This window comes from Trachemys scripta, chromosome 1 (assembly GCF_013100865.1).
Source record: "Trachemys scripta elegans isolate TJP31775 chromosome 1, CAS_Tse_1.0, whole genome shotgun sequence".
Lineage (NCBI taxonomy): Eukaryota > Metazoa > Chordata > Testudines > Emydidae > Trachemys > Trachemys scripta.
The window spans coordinates 28,586,378-28,611,643 of NC_048298.1; the positions used below are offsets into that span (position 1 = coordinate 28,586,378).

Sequence of the window (25,266 nt, forward strand, 5' to 3'; positions counted from 1 at the left end):
ACATCTCTGCAGTTATAGGACAAAAAGAGGGGATTAGTGGCAGGGGTGAAAGTAACTTAAAGGACTTACTGGTATGCAGGGTGGCTGGGGTCTTGGGCAAGGTGGGGGGGGACGGGACGGCTCTGGGGCCCTGGAAGAGGCGGGGCCTCGTGTGGAAGGGCTGGGGCTGGGGCCAGACTCCCCCAGCCAGCTCTTCAGTGCTGTCCAGCCGGCGCCATCCGGGGCTCCGGTGGCGATTTAAAGGGCCCAGGTCTCCGGCCGCTGCTGCAGTAGCAGCGGCCAGGAGTCCCGGGCCCTATAAATCGCTGCCAGAGCCCTGGGGCTGCCGGCCACCACTACCATGGCAGTGGCTGGAGCCCCAGGCCCTTTCCATCACCGGGCCCCAGGGCAGATGCCTCTTTTGCCTCCCCCTCCCCGTCAGCAGCCCTGCTGGTACAATGCTTAAAGTCGGCTGTGTACCAGCCCATACCGGCAGCCACTTTCTTACCGGTACACCATACTGACTTACTTTCACCTCTGGTTAGTGGGTAACCAATTGTAATAAGCCATAAATCCAGTGTCTCTGTTCAGTTCACGATTTTTGGTGTCTAGCAGAGTAATGAATTTAAGCTCCCGGACTCGGCTTTTGAAAGTGCTGTTGTGCAGGCTTCCTTTTGAGGATGAGACCTGATAGGTCAGACAGAGTGATCGCTTTGTGAAAAGTGTTCACCCACAGGTGATGTGGTGGTTTTGTCTTTTATCATTTTCCTGTGTGAGCTCATTTCAGAGCGTAGTGTATAGTTGTGTATAGTTGTGTGTATGGTTTCATTGTTGAAGCTGATTATTGTGTCCAGGAAGTTGATGCTAGCGTGGGAGTGTTCCAGAGAGAGTTTAATGGATGGATGGTGCTTGTTGAAGTTGTGGTGGAAACCTATGAGGCAGTTTAAGCCATCTATCCAGAGGATGAAAACAGGGATTTGGAGCAATCAAATTTTTCAATTGCTCCACTCCAGCTCCGGGCACAAACCTACTGCTCCGCGCTCCAGCTTCGGGCTCCCCTCCAAAGCCCTGGATGAAAATACCATCAATGGTTTTGTAGGAAAATGACTAAGTGGTTTTCAGCAATTCATATTCCCTGCCTCCCCCACTCCAAAAAGCTGGTGCTGAAAACAGTTTAACTTTCACTAAATGCTAGTACAGCAATTCCAAAACTTTTTGTCGGCACAACCTCATTTTAATGAATTATTTCCTCCCGTGACCCCAGACAGCACAGAGGATGCCATTTTGAAGAGTAATGTGACTTCGTATCTATGGTGTGTGTGAGGTCATGCCACATGGGGGACGCCATTTTGCTCTACAATGTGGTGTTGTCCTCACAGCATGACCTTGTACCTATGGTGCACGTGAGATCACGCTGTGTGGAGGTTGCCGTTTTTAAGTGATGTCCTCCACGCATTGAGAACTCACACACACCATACATGCAAGTGTAACCCACACACCTTCTGGGTGTGGTGTTCTGTCCCAGCTAGTGGCACTGAGAACACTTAGAGAGAGAGAAGAATGAGTCTGCTCTACAGCCTTTTAGCTCTTGTGGTAGAGGCTCATGCACCAAGCTCCGAGGTCCCAGGTTCGATGGCCAGGGTCTGTTGGCATTACACAAGGTCATGCTGTTCCGAGCAAACTGGCTTCCTCCACACATGCGGGATGGCCATGACCCCATCTGCTGATGGCATGACCCCATTTGGGGTTGCACCACAGAGTTTGGGAACCACTGTGCTCGTGTAAACAGGACAACACCATTTCCAGCACTGTTACAGAAAGTGTAATTGAGGCCTAGGCCAATGCCACTAATACATGTAAAACTATATAGGGCCTTAGTCCTGTAAGTCCATAACTGTTAGTGTCATGAAATTCCTTCCCTTTATCCTGCAGAGGGGTCTGATCAGTGTCATAATATCAGTGGGTTAGACCACTCCCTCCTGAAAGGACTCCCATGGGAGGAGGCCATGAAGACACAAAAACTTTTCAAGAATAACTTCACAGCTTTCTGTAAACTTTCTCCTCAAAGGAGTGGGGCCATGGGGGCCATGGAGTTTGCCTGGATGAGACTTGCCAGCCCCAAAGATCCTGGAGTCTGCAGAGAAGGGGTTGCCCACACCTCTGGGCACTGTAAAACTAACAGTAACAGCAATCCACAGAGACAAGAGATGTTTACGTGGAGCTCTCTACTGCTGGCCCCACTTCACTTCTCCTTTGGGTCCTCTTGCCCCTGGCACCACAGCTCTAACAGGAGCTGTACTGATTTTGGCAGATGATCAGCAGCAGCAGCAGCTAAAGAGGACCCAGAGGGAGTTAATATAGCTCCCAGCTATAACAATTTCCTCCTGGATTTCTACACAAAATGCAGGGAACAGTGTTTTGCAGCTGACTAGATTCTGTGCAGGCCCTGCCTGCGCCCCCAAATATCTCATAGATCACCCACCGGGTGCATCAACAGCATCCCAGAGAGCAGAAGATGGTGATAGCAGGAAGGGAGATATCAGCCCTCTACAAGTGCATTTGCTAGGACTATCTGGTCCAATTAATATCAATCTAATATGTACCAGTGTCTGTAGTAAGGTAGTAAATTTTTTTGAATGGAGCCCAGGTTGGTTCCAGAACTAGAGGCAGATGAGCCTTGCCTCAGTACTAAGGCAACCAACTGAAGAAACTCATTACAGACAGAATAATAAAGGTTTAATCATTGAAGTCAAAGGTCAGATCTTGGGCTTTGCAATCCTCCAGTGGCACAAAGCCAGTGGATGCAGTCTGCTGAGGATTCCCCAGAACAGAACTGATGCCACCTATCCTGGTCCCCCAGCAAAGAGGCCTGGCCTGCATGGACCTGTCACCAGCCATCCCTGACTGCTGCAGTCCTTGAGACGGGCAGCTAAGCAAAGAGCAGCCTTTAGGCTAGAAGCAGGGTGGCTCAAAATTACATTTACTAACCTACCCCAGTGTGCCCTGAGCACAGCTCGGCTGCACTGGAGGATCTGGCCCAGTGGATGCAGGACTGGGCCTAAGCCACCTGAGTAGGTATAATATGATCTGGAGTCCAGCTGTTTGGGGAATTGTAGTTAACTAACAAACTCTGTTCTTTGCACTGTGCCAACAGCACTGTTATCATCGCTGTGCTTATGAGAGGAAGTAGCAAGGGGCAGTAGGTTCTATACCAGCTTATTCTTCATAAATCACTATAGTGGGGGGGGGGGAAATCAATATTTGCCATACAGAAAATGAGAGAAGCAACTTCCTCTAAATGGGAATTGTGTTTTGCCTCATTCCTAAGCAACAATCGGTGCAGCCTAATTCTACAGTGATGGGACTTGTATAGATGCCTGTAATAAATAATTAAGGCCCTGATTCAGGAAGATACTTAAGCACATGACTAACTTTAAGTACATGAGTAGTCCCACTGCCCTTGTGCTTAAACTTAGGCACATGCATAAGTACTTTCCTTAATCAGCTCCAAAACCAGAATGGGTGTTTTAAAACTATCTCAGTGAGGAATCAAAAATAAACAAGTCATAAGAAAATACTTGTGTCCCTTCAATATGTTATGTAATTTTCCTTTAGTCTTCAAATGTTATTGTAAAAATTACATACAAAACACAAATCTGATGGTTGCATTTGTACATGTGTGGCAGTGTTATAGTTAGAAATGGAAATTTGGGTGGGCCCCTACTTATAGTGGATAAGCAGTGAAATCTCAGCAAATCATTTAGGTTAGAACTTAAGTTTCCTCACAGTGTGTACATTTAAAATAAAGTTGGTATATGGAAACAGTTGGGACTTCTAACAGATTTGCACCACATGGTCACAACCTTTCAGTGAAATGCTGCTTGCACATAATTTGTTGTATAAGAAGGAAGATCCCACCCAAATATTGCATGACAGTAACTTTGTCTTTGATTGGCCAAAGTCTGTTACATATTTTTAAAATATCGTATTTCTCCAATATCTGAGCTGCTGCCTTCAGGGTGCATGGTTAAAATAAATACATTTTTTAAAGCATGTTAATAAATTTACTTAAGTTTGGCATTCCCACAGGCTCAGATTTGAGTGGGTCTGGGTGCTAATTGGGTGGGCCATAGCTACACCTGTGATATGGGGTGAGATCCTCACCCCTGCTCCAGCTCCGTCACACCAGATAAAAGTGAAGGAGCAGCATAAAAGGGCCCTGAAAGCCAGTAATCCAGGTAGGGGAGGAGTCTCCCAATGTAGGTACTGCAGAGACGACTTGTAAGGGAGTTCTCAGACTATTTTCTGAGGGTACATCTACACTACAGAGGGGAGTCGATTTAAGATACGCAAATTCAGCTACGTGAATAGCGTAGCTGAATTCGATGTATCGCAGCCGACTTACCCCGTTGTGAGGACGGCGGCAAAATTGATTTCTGCGGCTTTCTGTCGGCGGCGCTTACTACCACCTCCGCTGGTGGAGTAAGAGCGCCGATTCGGGGATCGATTGTCGCGTCCCAACGGGACGCGATAAATCGATCCCCGAGAGGTCGATTTCTACCCGCCGATTCAGGCGGGTAGTATAGACCTAGCCTGAGAACCCCTTACAAGTCCAAGCTTAAAGGAGTGGGGGGGGGGGAATGGGAGTGGTGGTGTATCAGCAGTAGGGCCACACTCTGCCAACTCTGACTGAAGCTATTCTGGGAGATTTTTTCCCCCCACATGATGTAATGTCATTAATTGTACTGTTTAACCCATTCACAATATCAAGCTAGCTACAGAGCAACAGCAATGAATAGCTTGAAACTTTAAACCTTTATACTCAAATACTTTAATTATAATTAAATGTTATGTTTTTACCTTAAAGCTGCCAACACAGAATGCATTCTGCTGTAACTGTGTCAATTTTGTGAAGCCAATTTTTGAATGCATTTTTTTTGCACCATTGGTCATTAAAACAGCAAAAATACTTTTTCTTTTTCACTGTGCCACTGTTCAAATGACCCCTCACCACTGTCATTTATGTTTTGGGTTTTTGTTTTGAACTGTTAGCTAAATAGCTAATACATTTTCTAGCACTTGTTTGGGAAATGCAGCGAAAAAACAGGCAACTTTCATGAGCATACTTACGCATCAGTTATGATAGTACTACCGGTTTCTATTACGTATTAGGTCATTACGCTGCCAAGGGAAAGAAAAACACAATGAGATGACACCGTTCTGTTTTAACAATGAATGAACTTCTGTATGAATTATGTGCATTCATTATATCAATTTGTTTTCTTAAAATATCCTATTAAAATCTCCCAGATTGCTTTCAGTAGTCACCGGGAAATCGATGCCAATTCCCGTAAACTCCCAGCCAGTCGGGGAGGGTTGGCAACCCTAGACCAAAGCCTGGCAGAGATTCTGAGCAGCACTGGCACCTGCCCCTAGGCCACTCCAAAGAGTCAGCACTAGCTCAGGTACCACAGCTGTCTGAGTTATGCCTGGGGCTAGGGAGGCCAAGGGGCCACGGCCTTCCCACTTTTGAAAGTGGACAGGCCTCGCCCATCTACTTTTCTCCACGGGCCCAGCCCCCTGCTCCTCCTCCTCCCCCCCCAAGGCGCCACCCCCCAGCAGGCCAGAAGCTGGAGCCTGGCGCTGGTAAGAGCAGCCTGGGCAGCTGTGAGGAGCCATGGACCCTCCACCTGCCCAGGGTTGGGGGACCCAAGAGCAGCCCCTGGGCCGTGTCCCGCCCCCCATGTCCCCTGTCCAGGGCAGATGGAGGGTCCGCGACTCCACACAGCTGCCCAGACGGCTCTTACCATGGCCTGGCTGCAGCTCTTTGGCCACTGAGGCCCCGACCCCAGGCTGAACTGGTTTGGGGTAAGAGTTGCGCGGGCAGCTGTGAGGAGCCGCAGACCCTCCACCTGCCCTGGGTGGGTGACCTGGGGGGAGAGAACATGAGCCGGGGGCTGTTCTTGGACCTCGGGGAGAAGAAGAGGGGCAGGGGTGGGGCCACAGAGGGGGCAGGGCCTCATGGACCCCCCACTTTTAGGAAGAATCCATTGAGTCTGCCTGGGGCTGCTGCCTCCCATCCTCCAAAGCAGTTCAGGATAGAGAGGGTGAGAAGGTGACTTTGTGGCACCTTCCCTCATCTTTCCCTCTGGCTTGTGAATTCTGTGTTTCACTTCTAAGAGACGCAGCACAGAATCTCACCGGTGCTAAGTTTTTATTGTAATTGCCTTTTGGTGTATGTATGTTGAGTTAAACTTTTAAAATCTAAAAATAAAACATATGCAAAACAGTATGCAGTATCCGATTTTTGTTTTCAAAAACATGGATTCAGACTAGGTCATGAAATAATGTTTATTCTGCTTTAACTATCATGTTGTTTTCATGCTAATGTTATGCATGTTGCTGCACTGTAATCAGTTTTTATGTAAACAGTGCATTGTCCCCAGAGTGAGTTTAGAGAAACATACACCCACAGTGTATCCACAGATAATTACAGTTTTAGAAACAGTGTTTAAAACATTATGCCCTGCTCATAGAACATCAGCAAGATGTACTAAATAGCAGGGCAGAGAAGTGACTTGGTGTAGATTACTAGTTTCATGTTGTTGTTTTACAGGCCCTACATGTCCATTGGAACACTACGTGATCAAGTCATTTATCCAGACTCAGTGGATGACATGCATGAAAAAGGATACCAAGACCAGGATCTGGAATGTATCCTGCACATTGTTCATCTGTATCACATAGTTCAAAGAGAAGGAGGTAAATCCTATATTTTAGTAAATAATTGAACATCTCACAGGCATAGATGTTAGTGTAATATCATGAAAATATTGGGTCCAATTCTCCTTCTCACGCCTGTCTTAAAACATTGCAGCTACATTAACTCCACAAGATGCAAGTGAGAGGCGATTCAAATTCATTGTCAACTATCAGTTATATCTCCTATAAGGCTTTGAACAAAGCAAGCACATTTTTAGTAGTATTTTTTACAAGCATCCCCAGACTGAATGAGTTAAAAATAACTAAACTACAGCGAGTACCCTTAGAACCATCATGTTATAACTTGCAGTATAAGTTACCATGGTATTCCCAGTATTCCTCATTCTAAGAATAGGGGTCATTAAATACCTCAGCGCAGTAAATGTCAAGATATTAATGTCTCCTGTTGTATCTAGGGAGTTGGAGCACTGATGTCAATGAGTTTTTTGTTCTGTTGTGTTTTCCTGTAGAATATTTACATAGTTCTGGTCCCACCAGTTCCTTTTCTGTAGTTTGAATTGACTCCCTTAGCAGTGTGCTGTAGATATTGGTTTGTGACAGAACTACTAGCATTTAAAAAAGCAGAAGGATACCCAGGAGGATACCGTAGGTGGGCAGGCTGTGCAGCTATAGTTGGTGCTCCTTTAGGAGGAGATACTTGAGGTGCAGTAATTCATACTCTCAGAGACCAACGGTATCATTCTCCCAGCGCACTTCATCCCCGGTGGCTCAGGCAGTCGGACACTCAAGGCTAGTTTTGAATTCCAGTTCCTGCCTGGAGTCCATTACTCTGCTAAAAAAGCAGGATATTGGTTTCTTTCTGAAAAACATATTGTACTGGTGACTTTCTGTGCTACTGTGGAGTGTGGATAGTAATAGTTCCTGAGTATAACATTAGTAATCACTTTTATGTCCATGTGTGTAATGATATTTTTCATACCTATCCCATTTTTCCCAATCCACAATCCTGCACTCATATTTTTACCTAGGTTAACATTTCCCATGTGAAGAATTTAATGATTGTGTGACCTACTGACCTAAAAGCCATGATGGTTCTGCCCTTTGGGTTTTGGGGACATTGCCCTGTTCAGATAAATCTGAGAAAATAAAATCAAAGTAAATTAAATTTACTTTCATCTCCACTCATATTTAACATTCACATGTGTTAATATAACACACAGCATGAAACATTTACCAGAAGACTAAACCTGTTAGCTAGAGGTAGATGCAGAAGGGTCAAAGGGCCCAATTAACTAAATCGAGAATTAAAAATTATAACTATATTAATAAGTCTCAATTTAGCTTCTGTAATGGAAGGTGGGACCAAAAACAGCAGCAGTGAAAGCAGCTAAGCTGTGGCTGTTATGGGCAGCAGCAGAATGGGCCCTGGGGATGAGGTGGGGAGGAAGTAATTTCAAAATAAACCCAAAACAAGACACACAATAAATAAAGTCAGAGCTGAATAGGAAGGATGGATCTATGTTTTTCCCCTGCTTTTTTATGCTAGCTTTCCACTCTGAACTATTTTTCATAGTGGAAGGATATGTTACAGACACTTCACCAAATAGCAGTGTTAGAAATATTTTTTAAAAGAAAGACATTTCATATCAAGCATCTGTGCTATAATAGCAATAGGCCATCGCATGGTGTATGTTCATAGGCTGTCTATGCTTTCCTGAGGCCTGTGGCAAAGAAAAAGGCCTTCAACCATAGACAACTCGTGCCTCCCAATATGCGGTGGCACACTATGTGAACGGGAGGACACGTGACCTCCCCACATGTCTCCTCTGCCCAGTGACCCCACACACACCCTGCCCAGCCCGGGGCCACCATGCTCTCCTTGCCCCCACGTTACCTGGCAGCTGGGTGGGGAGTGAGGAGCGGGACGGAGCTGTCTGCTTGAGAGAGCCTGGCTCCCCACCCGGGTTCTTCTGCCGGGGACAGGGACCAAGCGAGCAGGATTCCCCTCTTCCACACAGCATGCTCAGCCCCTGTCCCTAGCAGCCGAGTCTGGGCAGGGAGTGGGCTGCCGCTACCTCCTAGACAGGCACCCTCAGGTAGAAGTGGCTCCATCCCGCTCCCCGCCCAGTTCTGGCTGCTAGGGAGAGCAGCCAAACGTGCCAGGGAAGCGGAAGAGGGGGAGGCGCAAGGAGAAAAGGACAGAGCCCCTCTCCCTCCCTGCTTCCGGCAAGCTAATCTGGGGGGCACTTGACTGCCGCATGCCCCTGGGGGCCATGTGTCATCTCTGCATGCGCCAGTATGAATTGCCTGCTGCTCTGTATCTGAACACATGAAGCTAATTAGAGAGACAAGTTGGGTGAGGTAATATCTTTTTTTGGATCAAGTTCCATTGGTGAGAAAGACAAGTTTTTGATCTACACAGAGCTTTTCTTCAGGTCTGGGAAGGTTACTCAGAGCCTCACAGCTAAATACAAGATGGAACAGATTGTTTAGCATCGATAGTTAGCACATATTCTAAGTCAGCATTTCTCAAACTGGGGTCCCTGAGGATACCCCAGGGGGTTTGCGGGCCACACTGATCAACTCCTCCCCCTCCCTCCCAGCACCTCCTGCATGCTAAAAGTCCGGCAGCACAGTGGGGTGAAGGCAGGCTTCCTAACTGCCCTGGCTCTGCACTGCTCCCGGAAGTGGCCGGCATGTCCCTGAGGCCCCAGGGAGAAAGGGGGTTTCCATGTGCTGCACCCACCCTGAGTGCCGACTCTGCAGCTCCCATTGGCTGGGAACTGCGGCCAATCAGAGCTGCAGAAGCAGTGCTGCAGGCAGGGGCAGCGCACGGAAAACCTCCTGTCCCCCCCTATGTAGGAGCCACTGCCAGAGGGATGTGCAGGTTGCTTTTGGGAGCTGGAGGCCGGAGCTCTCACCCCCTCCCACACTCCAGCCCCCTGCCTCAGCCCAGAGCCTACACCCTGCATACAAACGCTCTCCCAGAGCCTGCACCCCTCACCCCCTCCTGCACCCCAACCCCCTGCCCCAGCCTGGTGAAAGTGAGTGACGATGGGGAAGAGAGCAGGGAGTAGGGCCTCAGAGAAGGGGCAGAGCCTTGGGATAGGGGGCGGGGCAAGGACTGAGTGGAGGGCTTAGGGGTCCCTGAAAAAATTTAAATGACAATGGGGGTCCTCGGGTTGCTAAAGTTTGAGAACCACTGTTCTATGGGCCTATTCAAATGGAGTGGCCCATTAACACTTCTGCAGTCACAGGACCAAAAAAAAAGGGGGGACGGCTAGTGGAGTTACAGATTGTTGTAATAAACGATAACAATAAGGCAGTTACAGTGCTGCACCTAAAGAGCAGCCGTTGCCGATAGTGCTATATACTACCAAGTGGAAGACCCAAAATCAAGGTCTTGGTCTCTTGCTTCTGAGGCTGGAGGGCTTTCAGTCAGCCTTTCATCACTGCCCTCTATTCCTGCTCTCCTGCCTGACTTTCGAACCTCAGATTTGGATACGTTCTTTATACAAATAATTCAAATGACAGTATTATAATTAGTCTTATTGCAGGAGTAATCAGAGGTCCCAGCCAGGGTCAGGGCCTCACTGCACAAGGTGCTGCACAAACACATGGTAAGAAAAGTCCTCTTTTAGATTGCAAAGAGAGTTTGCAATCTAAAAAGACAAAAGCAGACAAAGAGACCAGGAGCGGGTTACAACATACCAGCAAAAAAAATCAGAGCCATGATAGACTCTCAATTTGTTTGCTCCATTTCCCTCCTTCCTTCCTCTCCACAAGACAAGCAACATACAAAGGGTGCAGGAGAAGGATGGCAATCAAAATATGTGTATTTTTATATGCATTACATACACTTTTATATGTGCATGTTAATAGACATTATATACCTTTTTAAAAAATACACATTACTATACCCAACAGGTCCTCATGTAACCATTATTAGTTTAGCCAATTTCTAACAAGTGCTGTGGAATATCTGCGAGCTATTTTAACAGTTTACATGTTTTTATTATTTGTAAGAAAAGGGGCAAGATGTATATCTATAACAAACAGCATTTCTCATTATTTGTTGTTGTTCACCCTCTAGTCTTTCACATCCCACTCCCTTTGTTTCCCATCCCTTGCTGTATTATGTCTCTGTTAGGGCTGTGCCCTGAGGAGTTTACAGTTTGTCTATATTTTAATCGTCTGTGATTGCTGGGTACACATAATAAGGTGCTGTATGGATTTGTGCTCCACTCCCTAAGGGTAGGGTTGAGAGAGCCAAACACAGCCTGGAGTAAGCAAGCCTGATTCTGATCTGACTTATACCAGAATAATCACATTGTCTTCAGTAGAGTTACTTCAGATTTACATTGGTACAAATATAATCAAAATCTGGCCAAGCGGGTGCAACTGCTGCGGAAGTCTCTGGACCAAGTTCAGTGGTGATGTAAGCTTGCACCCCTCCCGGCACAAACTCCCTCCCAGAGCCCAATTCCTACTCTCATTATAGCCAATAGCAGAAGTTCCATTTACTGCACTGGGACTAAGATTTGGCCTAAAATGGGTCAAAGTGAGTGTAAGAGACAAAGAAAAATAACTTGCCCAGATTTGGCATTTAATAGATGTACTATCCACATGTAACTTACTCTCCATGGGGGAGAAGAAGGATGTAACAGGAAAAGCAACTAACCAGCAGGTACAAGAAAAAGCAGGTCTTTTCCTCATCAATACATTAATTTATGCTGATTGAATCTGAACATTCCTAAACCCAAATTCAGCTCTGGTGCCAGCAGGCAACTCCCAGTGTGAGGTGCACTCCCTTAGGCTAGGGGCTGAATTTGCTATCCATATCATTGTTCTCCACACCGACTTGTCAGGCTCCTGGTTCTACATGGTCAGGCCTGGTAGCTGGAGTGTTGGTCAAAGCCAGATGTGGGGTTGGGACTGGGCCAGGCCCACTCTGAAACCAGGGCCCAGGGACAGGCTCTGGGTCAGAACTGGGATCAGAGTCTACGTACAGACTAAATTAGGATCACAGTCAGAAAACGAGTTGAAGCCAGGCTGGAGTCAGTCCAAGGGTCTGGGGATCAGGAGGCTAATGCAGACCTGGAGCAGGGTCAGGGCAAGGCATGAACCAGGCTGAAGTAGACTGGGCCAAGGCTTGGGGGCAGGAACAAGAACCAGATCAAGAGCAGGCTGGAAGCATAGGAAATCTGTAATATTGCAGGCCCTACCAAATTGATGGCTGTGAAAAACGTGTCATAGACTGTGAAATCTGATCTCCCCCATGAAGTCTGGCTATTGTAGGGGAGACCAGATTTCACGGAGCTAGGTGGCTGGAGACCGGCAGCTGCTGGCCAGTAGCCCAGCTCTGAAGGCAGCACAGCCACCAGCAGCAACGCAGAAGTGAGGGCAGCATGGTACGGTATGGCACCCGGCTCTGAAGGCAGCAGCGCAGAAGTATGGGTAGCAATACCAGGACCTTCCCACAATATCCTTGCGACCACCCTCCTCCCAGCCCGCTTTTGGGTTGGGACCCCCACGGTTACAACACTGTGAAATTTCAGACTTAAATATATGAAATCGTGAAATTTACAATTTTTAAAATCCTCTGACCATGAAATTGACCAAAATGGACCATGAATTTGGTAGGGCCCGAGTAATACTGCAAAGCAGCAGAAGGGTTCCTGGCCAGGAAGTGCTGTTGCACAGACTGACTTGCAGCTCTGCAGGGTCAGTGAAATACCTGTGCCTGGGGGTCATCTGACCTGGGTCTTGCTCAGGGATAGGCTGCTGCAGCATACTGAGTGATGAGTCACTGCAGGCTCTGTTGGAGGAGTGAGTCAGGACAGCTGAGTGACCTGCCCTGGCCTGGCTGCAGGTTTGCCTCAGAGATCAGATGAGGGGCACTTACCCTTGTTTTCTAGCCAGCTGATAGTCAGTTAATTTATACCGCACCTGGACTTGGTCCAAGATCCACAAAAAGGACACTGATAGTGTCTACTGAGCTAGGGGAACCTAATATTGTGTTTATTTATAAAGCCCACAATGCAACTTGGTGAAGGTGCTCAGAATGCTGTCCAATAATTTTACAATAAAATAAATGAATAGAAACATAAAATATATTAGACATAATAAATAAAGCCACGTTTAGCATTTGATGCTGAAAAGACATGGCCAGTAATCTAGAGTAAAGAGTTAAAAAAAAAAAAAAAAGTAAATATGGGTCTGTAGAGCTTTAATTCCCCATCCTGGGTCAAAAGGTGTACATATTTAGCAACTGTCAGTAGCACTGCAGCCTGGGGCACACTGATCAGTTTATTACATTATAAAATCCCCAGACATCTGTTGTAACCTGCCTAGTGCTTGCCCAGTTTTGCCCGTTCAGGGACTGATCAACTGCTAAGCAAGTAGAACTAGTTCATGACTTTGCAGCATTATTATTTTGCATTACGATAGCTCCAGGAGCCTGGTCAGGACTTGGTTCCCACAGGCTTCGGCACTATATAGACAGACAGACCTGGCGTATGCGCCAAAGACTTCACAGTCTGATAACTATAGTTCTATTTATGCTTTTGCCAATGAAGCTACACCACCCCAATCCACAATTTGCCTATTTTTCAGTGTTTCAAAAGAACCTGTGACTGTCTATTGGCCATTTTGCGGTAGCAGAGTGCCACTCTTTTCATGTCGACGGGACTCAAGGGATGTACTTTACTGCAGCCCCAAATGTGCTCAGAACAAATGCCTACTTTTTGTTGTTGAAAGTGGGAGAGGACGATCCAGGAGCCTGTACAAGGAACTGAATTGGTGTTGCAATCAAATTTAGAGTAGTTTTGACAAGAGCGTCCACTTACGATACTCTGGCCAAGGGCATCCAGGCTGTTAAATGTGTGCTATTCTGATAGTCTGATTTTTTTTCCTTGATCGCTTTGTTACATATATTCTGTCATGTGACTAAATTAACCTTTTAACTATGAAATGTCTTTAAATCCATTCTGAAATCTCACAGTTCTCCTTTCATAAACAACTTTGGGGAGATTTTTTCCTCCCATTTGTAAAATGAATATATATACGATATTCAATATTCTTTACACCTGTGTTGTGCAATCAGAGACGAAGGAGAAGTATAAGGATTTGGTCTTTAACCTCTCTGCTTTAGTTTCCTCATCTGTAAGGGGATAATAATTGCCAGTGTCACCGGGTGTTGTGAGCTTTATTGAAGTCTCCAGAGCACTGAGATACTTTGCTAAAAAGTGCTATGTAAGTGCAAAGGATTTATCCACGTGCAATTGTTATTGCAGATATAAAGCTGGTTTATTGCAAGCTACACTACTAACTCTTCAGAGGAAGAGATCAGAGCATTAGAAATTAGCATTGATTTTAAATTTAGCCAACAGGTAACATTTATATTATGTTCCTTCCCTAACCATTATTAAGTCCTTATGTTGCTAAGTCTCGTGGAGGGGATGGATGAGGAAGGCATTAGAGGGAATAGGGCAGCAGAAACAAACGAAAATATTAGAATACGGTTAAAGTATAAGTTAAAGCAGATGCAAACCTGGCAATTTTGCCTTAATGGAGGTCATATCTTCTTTTGGAGGGGACCATAGGAGGAGTTTAATAAACAGGTCATGTTCCCTCCATTTTCCAGCAACCTTTCCTTCTTTTGCCTTCCACCACTCTTGTGCCGTATCTGGTATAGGCTATAGGTGGACACAGTTCCCACTCTTAGTACATGCGCACCCACAGACCACTTTGGATCCAGACCATCCATCCCAATACGTCCCTGGGGTTTCCTTTTTTATTAACGTAAAATAAAAAGAGAATATAAGCATCAGCCTCACTTACTTCCCGAGTTTAGTTGTTTGCATGGCTACTACCCTCTGTCCCTACCCCAGTTCCCCTTGTTGTAAAGAGACACACCAAAACGTCAGTTCCCCTTGGTTGGAGCTCACCAGACCTATGGCATCTATCTGCTGGGCTGAGTCTGCAGAATAGCACTCCATCTCAGTGCTGTGCTGGGTTCTAGCACCTGGGACACCCTGTCACAAAGAGCCCCCACATTCAGTTATCACCAGTGGCAGAATTCACCCAAATGGTAACTCGAGAGGGAGACAATTAGGCAACATTCTTTAAAGGAAATCAGCTGATAGGAAGCAATATACACTCAGCATATACTGGGAGCCAGATGGATCCTCCAGATTTGAGTCAAATGTAATTCTAAGGAAAAATAGAACCTAGGACTGAAAAAGTTGTATTTCTCTGTCATTTACGTGCATGTACATATATGAATAATGTCATTGTGTTACTATATATTTTACAATCAGGTAGACAGAAAATTCTAGGAATTCAGCTTCCAGCATTACTGATTCCCATTTTCATTTAGCTTGACCTCCCATCAGGAGACTTACTGAGGCTTCTTAAATGACAAAGGCACAGCTCTGGTGGGCCCTGGCACAATTCCAATAATGCAATTGTGTAGCCAAAAGCCTACAGCACACTTACAAAACCCTGCCTGCACTTTTCTAACCTTAGACCAAAGCCAAGAAATGACACAGTCTAACTTGCTTACTTGACCTTGTTTACGGTGTTATCTGGCAACTGTTCATTTTGGATCAGGCAGCGGAAGCAGCAAAAGGTCTTTGTGGGTCTCCTTATTCCTCTAGTTTCAGTGCTGTTGGGTTGATCTGGAAATATATCCTCCTCCTCTTCCACCCGCTCTCACACCTGTCAGACAGTCTGTCTCTCTCCTCTGTAAATGATTGATTGGGAGAAATGTGCTTACCCTAGTTTCTCTCTTTTAAAAATAATTTCTTGTTTTGCACTGTTCTATCAAGCTTAATTTTATTAAAATCTTAATTTTAATAAGGTAGCCTGCATAATGTCAGGAGTATGCCACAATGCTGACATAAACACAACTCAACAGTAATAAGAATAGCAAATAAAATGCATTCAAATGGGGTTTTTTACTGATTTTTCTATGAGGAAGAGATGGTAAAAGAAAGATTTATGGAAAAATCTATATAAACAGTGTCAAATTTTATAGAAATTGTGGGGTCACTTTTTTATTAAAGGGGTGGAGAGGTTTGCATGCAAAAAAAATCTGTGTGTGCATGCACATGTGCTGCACAGGTACCCATTGGTTCATACAGTCTGCATTCACAGTTGCAGAGGCCTGTGTGTGTGACATTTCTAACTGCGTCACCAAAAATCTGAGCAGACGTTATTCTTACCTGCAATAGCAAGAGAGTCACTCTGTAACTGTTATGGTTTCATATTTTGACTCATTGAATTCTCATTTATTTTCTTAAATTTCCTGTCTCTTTATCCTGTAGGTTGATTTTTTGAAAATTCCTATTCAACTTTTAAGGACGTGTCGCATACTCTCCCATGAGATAAACATGCCATGAAAATGCACAAATAGATTTACACAGCTGAAAGAATACATTTGTCAAAGAGGTGACATGTAAAAATTTCAGAATTGCATAAGTGACTTAGGAGCCAAATCCCATTTTCAAAATTGAAGTGGGATTTAGGAGCCTATTTCAATTGAGACTCTATGGGATTTAGGATCATAAATCTTAGGCACTTCGGAAAATTTTACCCAGCGCCTTGATCTACCTCCTCTACCACACCACTGGGAATTTTGTTTTTGCTTTGAATTGAGGATTGCAGACATGCAGGGACTTAATTTTCTATGGTTTCCTGTTTTGTACATTATAGTTCCATTTTGTTTGTATCTTTTTGAAGGCTGGGATGCTGTGATGGACTGGAAAGATGTCTTATCAGGAGGAGAAAAGCAGAGGATGGGCATGGCTCGCATGTTTTATCATAAGTAAGTGTATTCACTTGCTTTTCAGGCAGCCAAGCTTTGGAGGCTTGCGATAATAGTTTGAGCAGTGATAGTCTTTATACCCCCACACAATACTGGTCTGCAATTGCACAGGAAAAGAGACTTCACAGTTTATAAGAGGTGTGTGTATGAGATCAGCTTTTCAGTTTGGGTGATGCTTCTTGTTTCTGCTTTGATTTGTCACTAAAAGCATTGCGTTTTCCAGACATTACTCTCCTTAGCATCTTGAACAAAAATGATCACATTGGGGCAGTCCTAGAAATATCGTGGGAAATATCGTCGTATGGGGGAGGTGAGTTTGAGACCTATCCTTTGGACCTTTACTCTTGGGCTACCTGAGGCTGGAAACTCTGCAAAGCAACACACTCAGCACCTGGAGGGATAGAAGCATCTTGAGTTGGTCTTTAGTTACCCTCTGATATATTAACACTGCTGAGTAATACAGGTCAGCCCTGCACCCAGAAGTTCCACCACCATGCACCAAGCAAGATCAGGAAGCAAAAGCCATTTAACACTTATAGTGCAGTAGTGCCTAGAGGCCAGACAGGTCTGGGCCTCATTGTGCTAGGTGCTGTACACACATATACCACATAACAGTCCCAGCATGGGATTCAAACCTAGATTCCCTGCTGGGTATTTTATCTAATAAGAACATAAGAATGGCCATACTGGGTCAGATCAGTGGTCCATCTAGTCCAGTTCCCTCTCTCTGATAGGGGCCAATGCCAGATGCTTCAAAGGGAATGAACAGAAAAGAGCAGTTTTGAATGATCCATCCCCTCTCATCCAGTCCCAGCTTTGGGCAGTTGGAAGTCCAGGGACAGCGGCGCATGGGGTTGCTATTAGCCAAGATGGACCTATCCTCCATGAATTTATATAATTCTTTTTTGAACCCAGTTATACCTTTGGCCTTCACAACATCCCATGGTAATGAGTTCCACAGGCTGAATGTGTGTTGTGAGACGAAGCCTTTCCTTTTGTTTGTTTTAAACCTGCTGCCTGATAATTTAATCAGGTGACCCCTACTTCCCTTTTGTGAAGGGGTAATTAACACTTTCCTATCCACTTTCTCCACACCATTCATGATTTTATAGACCTCTGTCATCTCTTTTCTAATCTGAACAATCCCAGTCTTTTTAATCTCTCCTTATGTGGAAGTTCTTCCATACCCCTAGTCATTTTGGTGACCCTTCTCTGCACCTTTTCCAATTCTAGTATCTCTTTTTTAAGAGGGTCGACCCAGATCTGCACGCATTTTTCCAAGTGTGGGGATACCATGCATTTATATACTGGCAATATGATATTTACTGTCTTCTTATCTATCCCTTTCCTAATGGTTCCTAACATTCTGTTCATTTTTTTGAGTGCCATTGCATATTGAGCAGATGTTTTTAGAGAACTGTCGATTATGCCAAGATCTCTTTGAGTGGCAACAGCTAATTTAGATCGCATCATTCTGTATGTACAGTTGGGATTATTTTTTCCAATGTGCATTACTTTGCATTTATCAACATTGAATTTCATCTGCTATTTTGTCACCCAGTGGACACTGGGTTTAGTGAGATCCCTTTGTGACTCTTCATAGTCAGCTTTGCACTTAACTATCTTGAGTAATTTTGTATCATCTGCAAACTTTTCCAGTTCACTGTTCACCCTCTTTTCCAGATCATTTCTGAATATGTTGAATAGCACAGGTTCCAGTACAGATCCTTTGGTTACCCCGCTATTTACCTTTCTCCATCGTGAAAACTGACCATTTATTCCTACCCTCTGTTTCCCATCTTTTAACCAGTTACTGACAGGGCCGGCTCCAGGCACCAGCCCAGCAAGCAGGTGCTTGGGGCAGCCAAGGGGAAAGGCTGTTCAGTGGCAATTCGGCGGCGGGTCCCTCTTGGAGGGAAGCACTTGCTGCTGAATTCCCGCCGAAGAAGAAAGCGGCGCAGTGGAGCTGCCACCGGAGTGTCGTCGATCACAATTGCGATCGCGGATTTTTTTTTTTTCCCGCCACTTGGGGCAGCAAAAACCCTGGAGCCGGTCCTGGTTACTGGTTACTGATGCATGAGAGGACCTTCCCTCTTATCCCATGACAACTTACTTTGCTTAAGAGCCTTTGACATGGGACCTTGTCATAGGCTTTCTGAAAGTACAAGTACACTATATTAGCTGGATCACCCTTGTCCACATGTTTGTTTGACTCCTTCAGAGAATTCTATCAGATTGGTGAGACATGATTTCCCTTTACACTAGCTGTGTTGACTCTTCCCCAACATATCATGTTCATCTCTGTCTCTGATGATTTTGTTTGATGGTAGTCTATCTATTCCATTCCAAAGGTAGTAGAGTAGTAGTTCTAGGGCAGTGGTTCCCAAACTTTTCGGCATCATGCCCCCTTTTTAATTTTTGAGAAACACTCACGCCCCCCCATATCTCCTTTACCATCATCCAACTCCCCCTGATCCTTGTCCCCTGACTGCCCCCTCCTGGGACCCGACTCCCTATTCAACCGCCACTGCTCCTTGTCTGCTAACCGCCCCCCTCCCGGAACCCCACCCCCTATCCAACTGCCCCTGTTCCTTGTCCCCTGACTGTCCCCACCCCTCCCCTGACTGCCCCCCGGGACCTCCTGCCCCTTATCCAGCCCCCCCGCTCCCCACCCCCTTACCCGGCCGCTCAGAGCGGCAGAACTAGCTTATTGAAAAGTCTGGGAGGTGGGTGGGTGCAAGCTGTGCTGCCCGCAGGGCAACATGGCTGTGGGGGGCGGGAGGGGAGGGGCCGTGGGCTAGCCTCCCTGGCCAGGAGCTCAAGGGCCGGGCAGCCTCGTGCCCCCCTTGGAATTTCTTATTTCCCCCCCCAGGGGGGCATGCCCCCCAGTTTGGGAACCAATGTTCTAGGGTATAAGCCTCATGTGTGTAATTTAACATCAAGCTATTTTGAGTAGCTGCCCACTGTATTCTTTTGTCAGCCAGAGAGGCTACCTTTAAGCAGCGTAATGAATTCCCTTCCTTCAGGTGCTGTATGCTTCCATTGTGGCCTGGGGAGTAAGAGAGTGTGATCTGGGATTGAGCCCAGGTCTCTTGAGTGGCAGTGCAGTATATTATCACTGATCCACCAAGCTGGGCTCCTAGGTTAGGGTTTTTAATGTATTTTTATTAATACTTTGGAGCTTCTGATGATATTGTACAGCATTTGCAAACTTCTCACTAATCTGCTGCATGTAGAGTGAAGCCTCTACTCTACCCCCACACACTAGTGGGTTATAATTAAAAGACCAAGGCAGTTTTAACTGAGTAAGGGTTTGAGGAGTGGGGCCATTGTGCTGTTGCATACCAGCTTACAGTACTAGATGAGTAACAGTGGTCTTTGAAAACCAGTTATCTTACCCCAAAACAAGCATCATCTCTGTTCTTTAAATTAAGCATTGTATCTATAGTGTATAGGAATGTTGTGGAAAAACTAAATGAGTAACACATTTTCTTTTCTTTTGAAAGACCAAAATACGCATTGTTGGATGAATGTACAAGTGCTGTAAGCATTGATGTTGAAGGAAAGATATTCCAAGCTGCAAAAGGTTCTGGGATATCCTTGCTTTCTATTACACACAGACCTTCTCTTTGGTGAGTATATCCAAGTACTTACAATAGGGGGTTATTTTTAGCTTTCTACCAGATGATAGACTCGCTTTTCTTCTGTGCTCCAGTACACTTGTTCAATCAATATCTACACTTCTTTTAAGATAACTTGACTACAGTAATAGACATGTAAATGCATTTAGCATTGATTTTCTCCCTTTTATGTACACCTATTTATTTCCTTTTTAATGCAATTGAATTTTTCACTCTTAATAGCAACATGCAGATAGCTAAAGAGCCAATTAATTAATACATCATGTCACAGCTGCAGCAAATATCACCATATTATTCTGTAAACATGAAGGGAAAAGATAAATAGAATGGCTACTTCTCAGGTAGGTTGTCCATTGCTTGGAAGAAGAAGATGGCCAATTTGTCACCAAGATAATCTCCTTTGTCTTTTACAAGGAAGAACAGACCCATCATTTTTAACGTCAATTATGCATTCTAATCCTGCATTTTTTTTAACCTCTCAGTGCACCTGCAGGCAGAAAAGTTATATTTCATATTTACAAATGAGGTTGTTTATACAAAGAAAAATATTAGGACAGTGAGAGAGACCTTTCTAAATTAGGCAGTAACAACTATAAAAGATCCCAGCATAGGCAATATTTTTATAGAGCGTATCAAGTAGTCGGATACATACAAATGTTAAGTGCAAAGAAAGCAAAAAAGCACAAATTTGTTGTTACTAAATGGGAACCATTAGTTCTCAAGTCCAAGTTCTCCACTGCCACCTTCTTTTTTTATCCTGTGACAAAAGGCCTTCTGCCAGCTTGACCTCACAGTTGAAATATGCTGTAATTCTGTCCCATTCCCTTAGTTTCTCTGAGAAAGAGAGATATTCCGCCATATTCCTCCCTAGTCAATGGGACTACTCACAGACCAGAAAGTAAAGCATGTGTAGGATTGGGGCCTAAATTATGAAAAAACTCAAATGACAGGAAATCTGGAAAAATAGATGTTTGCCACCCACAAGCTCAGCTCCCATATTCCACTTATTTTAAAAAGAGATTAAATTACATTTAAAAATAAAAAATCCTATTTAAATATAAAAAGGGGCAAAACTATTTTAAAATCACTGGATAAGAAAGGAAGTATCTAGTTAAGTACGGGAGTGGGGGAGAGGTGTCTAGCCTACAAGAGAGTGAGAACCCAGAGGGAGCTTCTATGTATTGGTTTGGATTGAAGGTCTTTGGAGGTCTACATTTCCACGGTTTTTACTTGTTTTCAGATAATTATGCTGGTCAGGCAGGTTTCCAGTTCCTCCTGTAATCTCCATTTGTTTATCAAAATTATCAACTGATCTGATGGTTTGATAGCAAAAGATAAAAATTTTAAAACATCCATTTCATAGACTTGTGGGGAATATACACTGTGTATTGTGCAGGTGAAGGTGATGTTCTTGGTCTTGAATGGGAAGAAGGAAGTACCACATTCTGAGATTTAGACTTAAAACTTCTTCAACTCAGCTTTGCTTCCTGGTTATTGCAGTGCAGAGACAGAAGATCAGATTATGAACTGTTCTCTCCTCCTCAAGGACAACACTGGGCAATACCAGTTATTTTATGTTTCATGCAGCAGATTGGCTGCTCTCCCGGACAGCATTAATCAGCCATCTCAGACTATTTTCTTCTCAGGACAGTGTCTTCTTTCTAATTTATGTGACTTTTGGGAGTGGGTATAAGAAGATTGGTTAAGCAATCTGTGCTATACAGAACAATGCATGTGATGTGGTCATTATAATGATTCAATTATATCTCATCCGCTAATTATGTCATAAACTGTGGAAGTTTATTAATTTATCACATCTCCTTTATGGAATTACATGCCTTTGATAATCATCACATTGTGATATAGTTCAACATCAATACATTTCACTATCAATTACCCAGCTCATAACAGCACATCTGCTGGAATTCCCCTCCCCCATGTTCTTTTAAATGTCTGAGTGTGTCTTGAAAAAGTCCACGTGCACATCTTGTAATATTTCTCTGAGCACACGCCTTGCTGTTGATTGAAAGATCTATGACACCTGTGCAGGGTTGGTTTTTTTTCACTGCTTGCAAATCAAGTAACACTGGAGGACTGAAGTGTTTGGACAAGCAAAGCTTACAGTCAGGGCTTGAAATTCAGGAAAACTGACGTATAACATAAAATAAATACAGTCATACCAATAGCATTCTGTTGCATCACGTCCTGCAAAATGTCGGGACCTGTGGACTTTCTGGTAGGAAGGTATAATATCACATAGAAAGTAACATAAATAAAATTAAATGGTCTATATGCTCCCTCCATTCTGTGGCGTGGAAGGGGCCATTTTATATAAATGGGAGATAGGGTTTGTATAGAGGCCCCATAGCTGTGGAGTTGTGTGATGACAGTTGTGATGTCCTTGTGTGAAGGGGACTCCCTGCAGCATGAGGCATTCTGCTCAGGTAAGTGCCCATGGAGAGCAGCTGCTCATTGTCTTCAGGTGGGTGGGCAGGAGAGAAGGATTTTCCTTGGCTGATTGAGGAGGTGTAGAGGTCTCGACTGCTTTGGTGAGTGCAGCCAGGAAAGGGGGCTCCCTGCTGCCATTCCCCTCTGGACCGAGAGCCACAGATGCTGCTGCTGTTACAGTATCTGAAGACACAGGACTTTGCTTGGCAGCTGAAGGGGGGTCAGGGCCGGCTCCAGGCACCAGCCTAGCAAGCAGGTGCCAGAGGCGGCCAATGAAGAGGGGGGCGGCACGTCCGGCCCTTTCGGCGGCGGGGTTGTCACTCCCTCTGGGAGCAAAGGACCTGCCGCCAAATTGCCGTCGTAGAATGAAGCGATGATAGAGCTGCCGCCGCGATTGCAGCTTTTTTTTTTTTTTTTTTTTTTGCGCTGCTTGGGGCGGCAAAAATGCTAGAGCCGGCCCTGAGGGGGGTGCAGCCTCAGCCACAACTGCCGTTCCTCATTGGGCAGCCAGGAAGTGGGGGACAGCCACCTCCACCCCGAGGCAGAAGGCCCTGGGGTGGCACCCCTAATAACCCAGCTGAGGGCGCCCTCCAGCACCACCTCAGCAGGGAGTTCTGAGAGGGCGGGAGGCTCAACTGCTGCAAACTGCAGCTTGTCTTTGTCTAAACTCAGGGGTCAGCACCAGTGCAGCTACATAGACTGCTGGCCAGCAACTGCTGAATCCCTGTGTAGGCAAGGCCTTAGTGACTTTCAATAAGTCTTAGGCTACAAAGTGCTGAAATCTCTTTTTGAAAATGGGATTTAGGCTTCCAAGTCACATACTCACTTTTAAAAGCTTTACCCAGTGACTCTAAAAACGGCCTGTTCTCAGCCATGGTGGTATTGCAGTGTGAAGATGTTTTATACAAAAGAAGTGCCTTGCTCAAAGTCTGCCTTAAGGCACTTGACACTCAGGAATCTCAAACCTTACTTACGAAAATGTCCCCAAAGCCATTACTAATATTTTAAATTCTTCTGCAGGAAGTACCATACTCACTTATTGCAGTTTGATGGAGAAGGAGGCTGGCGTTTTGAACAATTGGACACTGCTATCCGTTTATCACTCAGTGAGGAAAAACAAAGACTAGAATCCCAGCTTGCAGGAATTCCTGAAATGCAGCAGAGACTGAATGAACTTTGCAAAATTTTGGGAGAAGATTCAGTGCTTAAAACAATGGATAAAGAGGAATAAATATCTTAATTTATGTTTAATATTTTTAATTTTTTTTTTTTTTAGTTAAAAGCTTTATGAATTTAACGACACTTGTTTGCATGCCTTGTGGTAGGTTTAGAGCATAGAGAAACGTAGTCAGCAAAAATAGTGCTTTATAAGATTTTAGCATTTTGGCATTAAGGAAGAAAGTAGTTTGAACCCTGAAAAGTAGATCAGCAAATACACTGTGTACAAGATTAGTCATGAGAGCTTACAGTAATTCCTAGTGAAAGCCCAATTCACTGCACAAAGTTACCGGCAGTTAGATTTGCTTGGTGAATTCTTGCTTGGGAGTTGAAGGGCAGAATGTGCTCTCATGCCAGATTGCCATGTGCATATGATATGCCTGCTAAACCAAGCAAATGTGGCATGTAACTCAGGCATGGAGCAACGCAAGGCAGGCTTTGGGTGAGTATGCACATGCATGCAAAAATCTAATTTGGGTACAAGGAAATACTTTTCTGTCCATGTAAAGCTGATCTGTTCCTCAGCTGAGCCATATGCATGTTGTTAGCTGCATTTCCTTAGGAAATAACAACATGACAGGCAGCCCAGAAGATAACTGTCATAACAGCCATCCAACTGTCCTTTCAACCAATTAACATGGATTTAACAAGACAGATAATACACATGTAGAGTACGGAGTGCCACAATGCATAATTTAAGAAGCCTTTTTTCCTCAGGACATGTACATTAATTCCTAGTAACCTTTCAAAGGATTATGTATGCCCATTATACAGTATACTCTGGTAGGGAAGGCATTGGATCCTGAGTCAGGAGACTCGGGTTCTGTTCCTGGCTCTGCCACTGACCTGCTGTGACCTCGAGCAAGTCACTACCCCTCTCTGCCTCAGTTTCCCTATCTGTAAAAAGAGGATAATAAGACTCACTCACCGGTGTAAAAGGCAACAAAGAGTCCTGTGGCACCTTAAAGACTAACAGATGTATTGGAGCATAAGCTTTTGTGGGTGAATGCCCATGCGTCTGATGAAGTGGGCATTCACCCATGAAAGCTTATGCTCCAATACATCTGTTAGTCTTTAAGGTGCCACAGGACTCTTTGTTGCCTTTTACAGATCCAGACTAACACGGCTACTCCTCTGATACTTGTCACTGGTGTAAGGCACTTAGTGATTGACTGATGAAAAGGCCTATCTATGATCTAGGTCTTTTTATTAATGCACCCTTTAGTTTTCATGAGCTACCACCCTGATAATAAAAATGCCCAGCAATTACAGAGTTCTTTAAAATGTTACAGCCCTGTGTAACCATCAATTAATGCCTACAGCCCCTCAGAAAGGTGGGTAAACATTGCTATCCTCACTTACAAATGGGAGAACACACAAGTTCGCAGCCATGTTTTCAGAAGTCTCTAATTTTGTGTGCACCTCTGT

General features: G+C 44.8%; 1 protein-coding gene across 1 annotated transcript in view; it reads left to right on the plus strand.

Annotated features, from left to right (window-relative positions):
- The window catches only part of ABCD2 (ATP binding cassette subfamily D member 2), a 65,005-nt gene extending 40,201 nt beyond the window's left edge, over positions 1-24,804 (plus strand). Inside the window, exons 7-10 of the mRNA XM_034766898.1 lie at positions 6,596-6,741; positions 16,447-16,531; positions 20,038-20,163; positions 23,641-24,804. Of these exons, the coding sequence (XP_034622789.1) occupies positions 6,596-6,741; positions 16,447-16,531; positions 20,038-20,163; positions 23,641-23,851 (568 nt within the window). The 3' untranslated portion in view covers positions 23,852-24,804. The remainder of the gene's footprint in view (positions 1-6,595; positions 6,742-16,446; positions 16,532-20,037; positions 20,164-23,640) is intronic.
- The last annotated feature ends 462 nt before the right edge of the window (positions 24,805-25,266 follow it).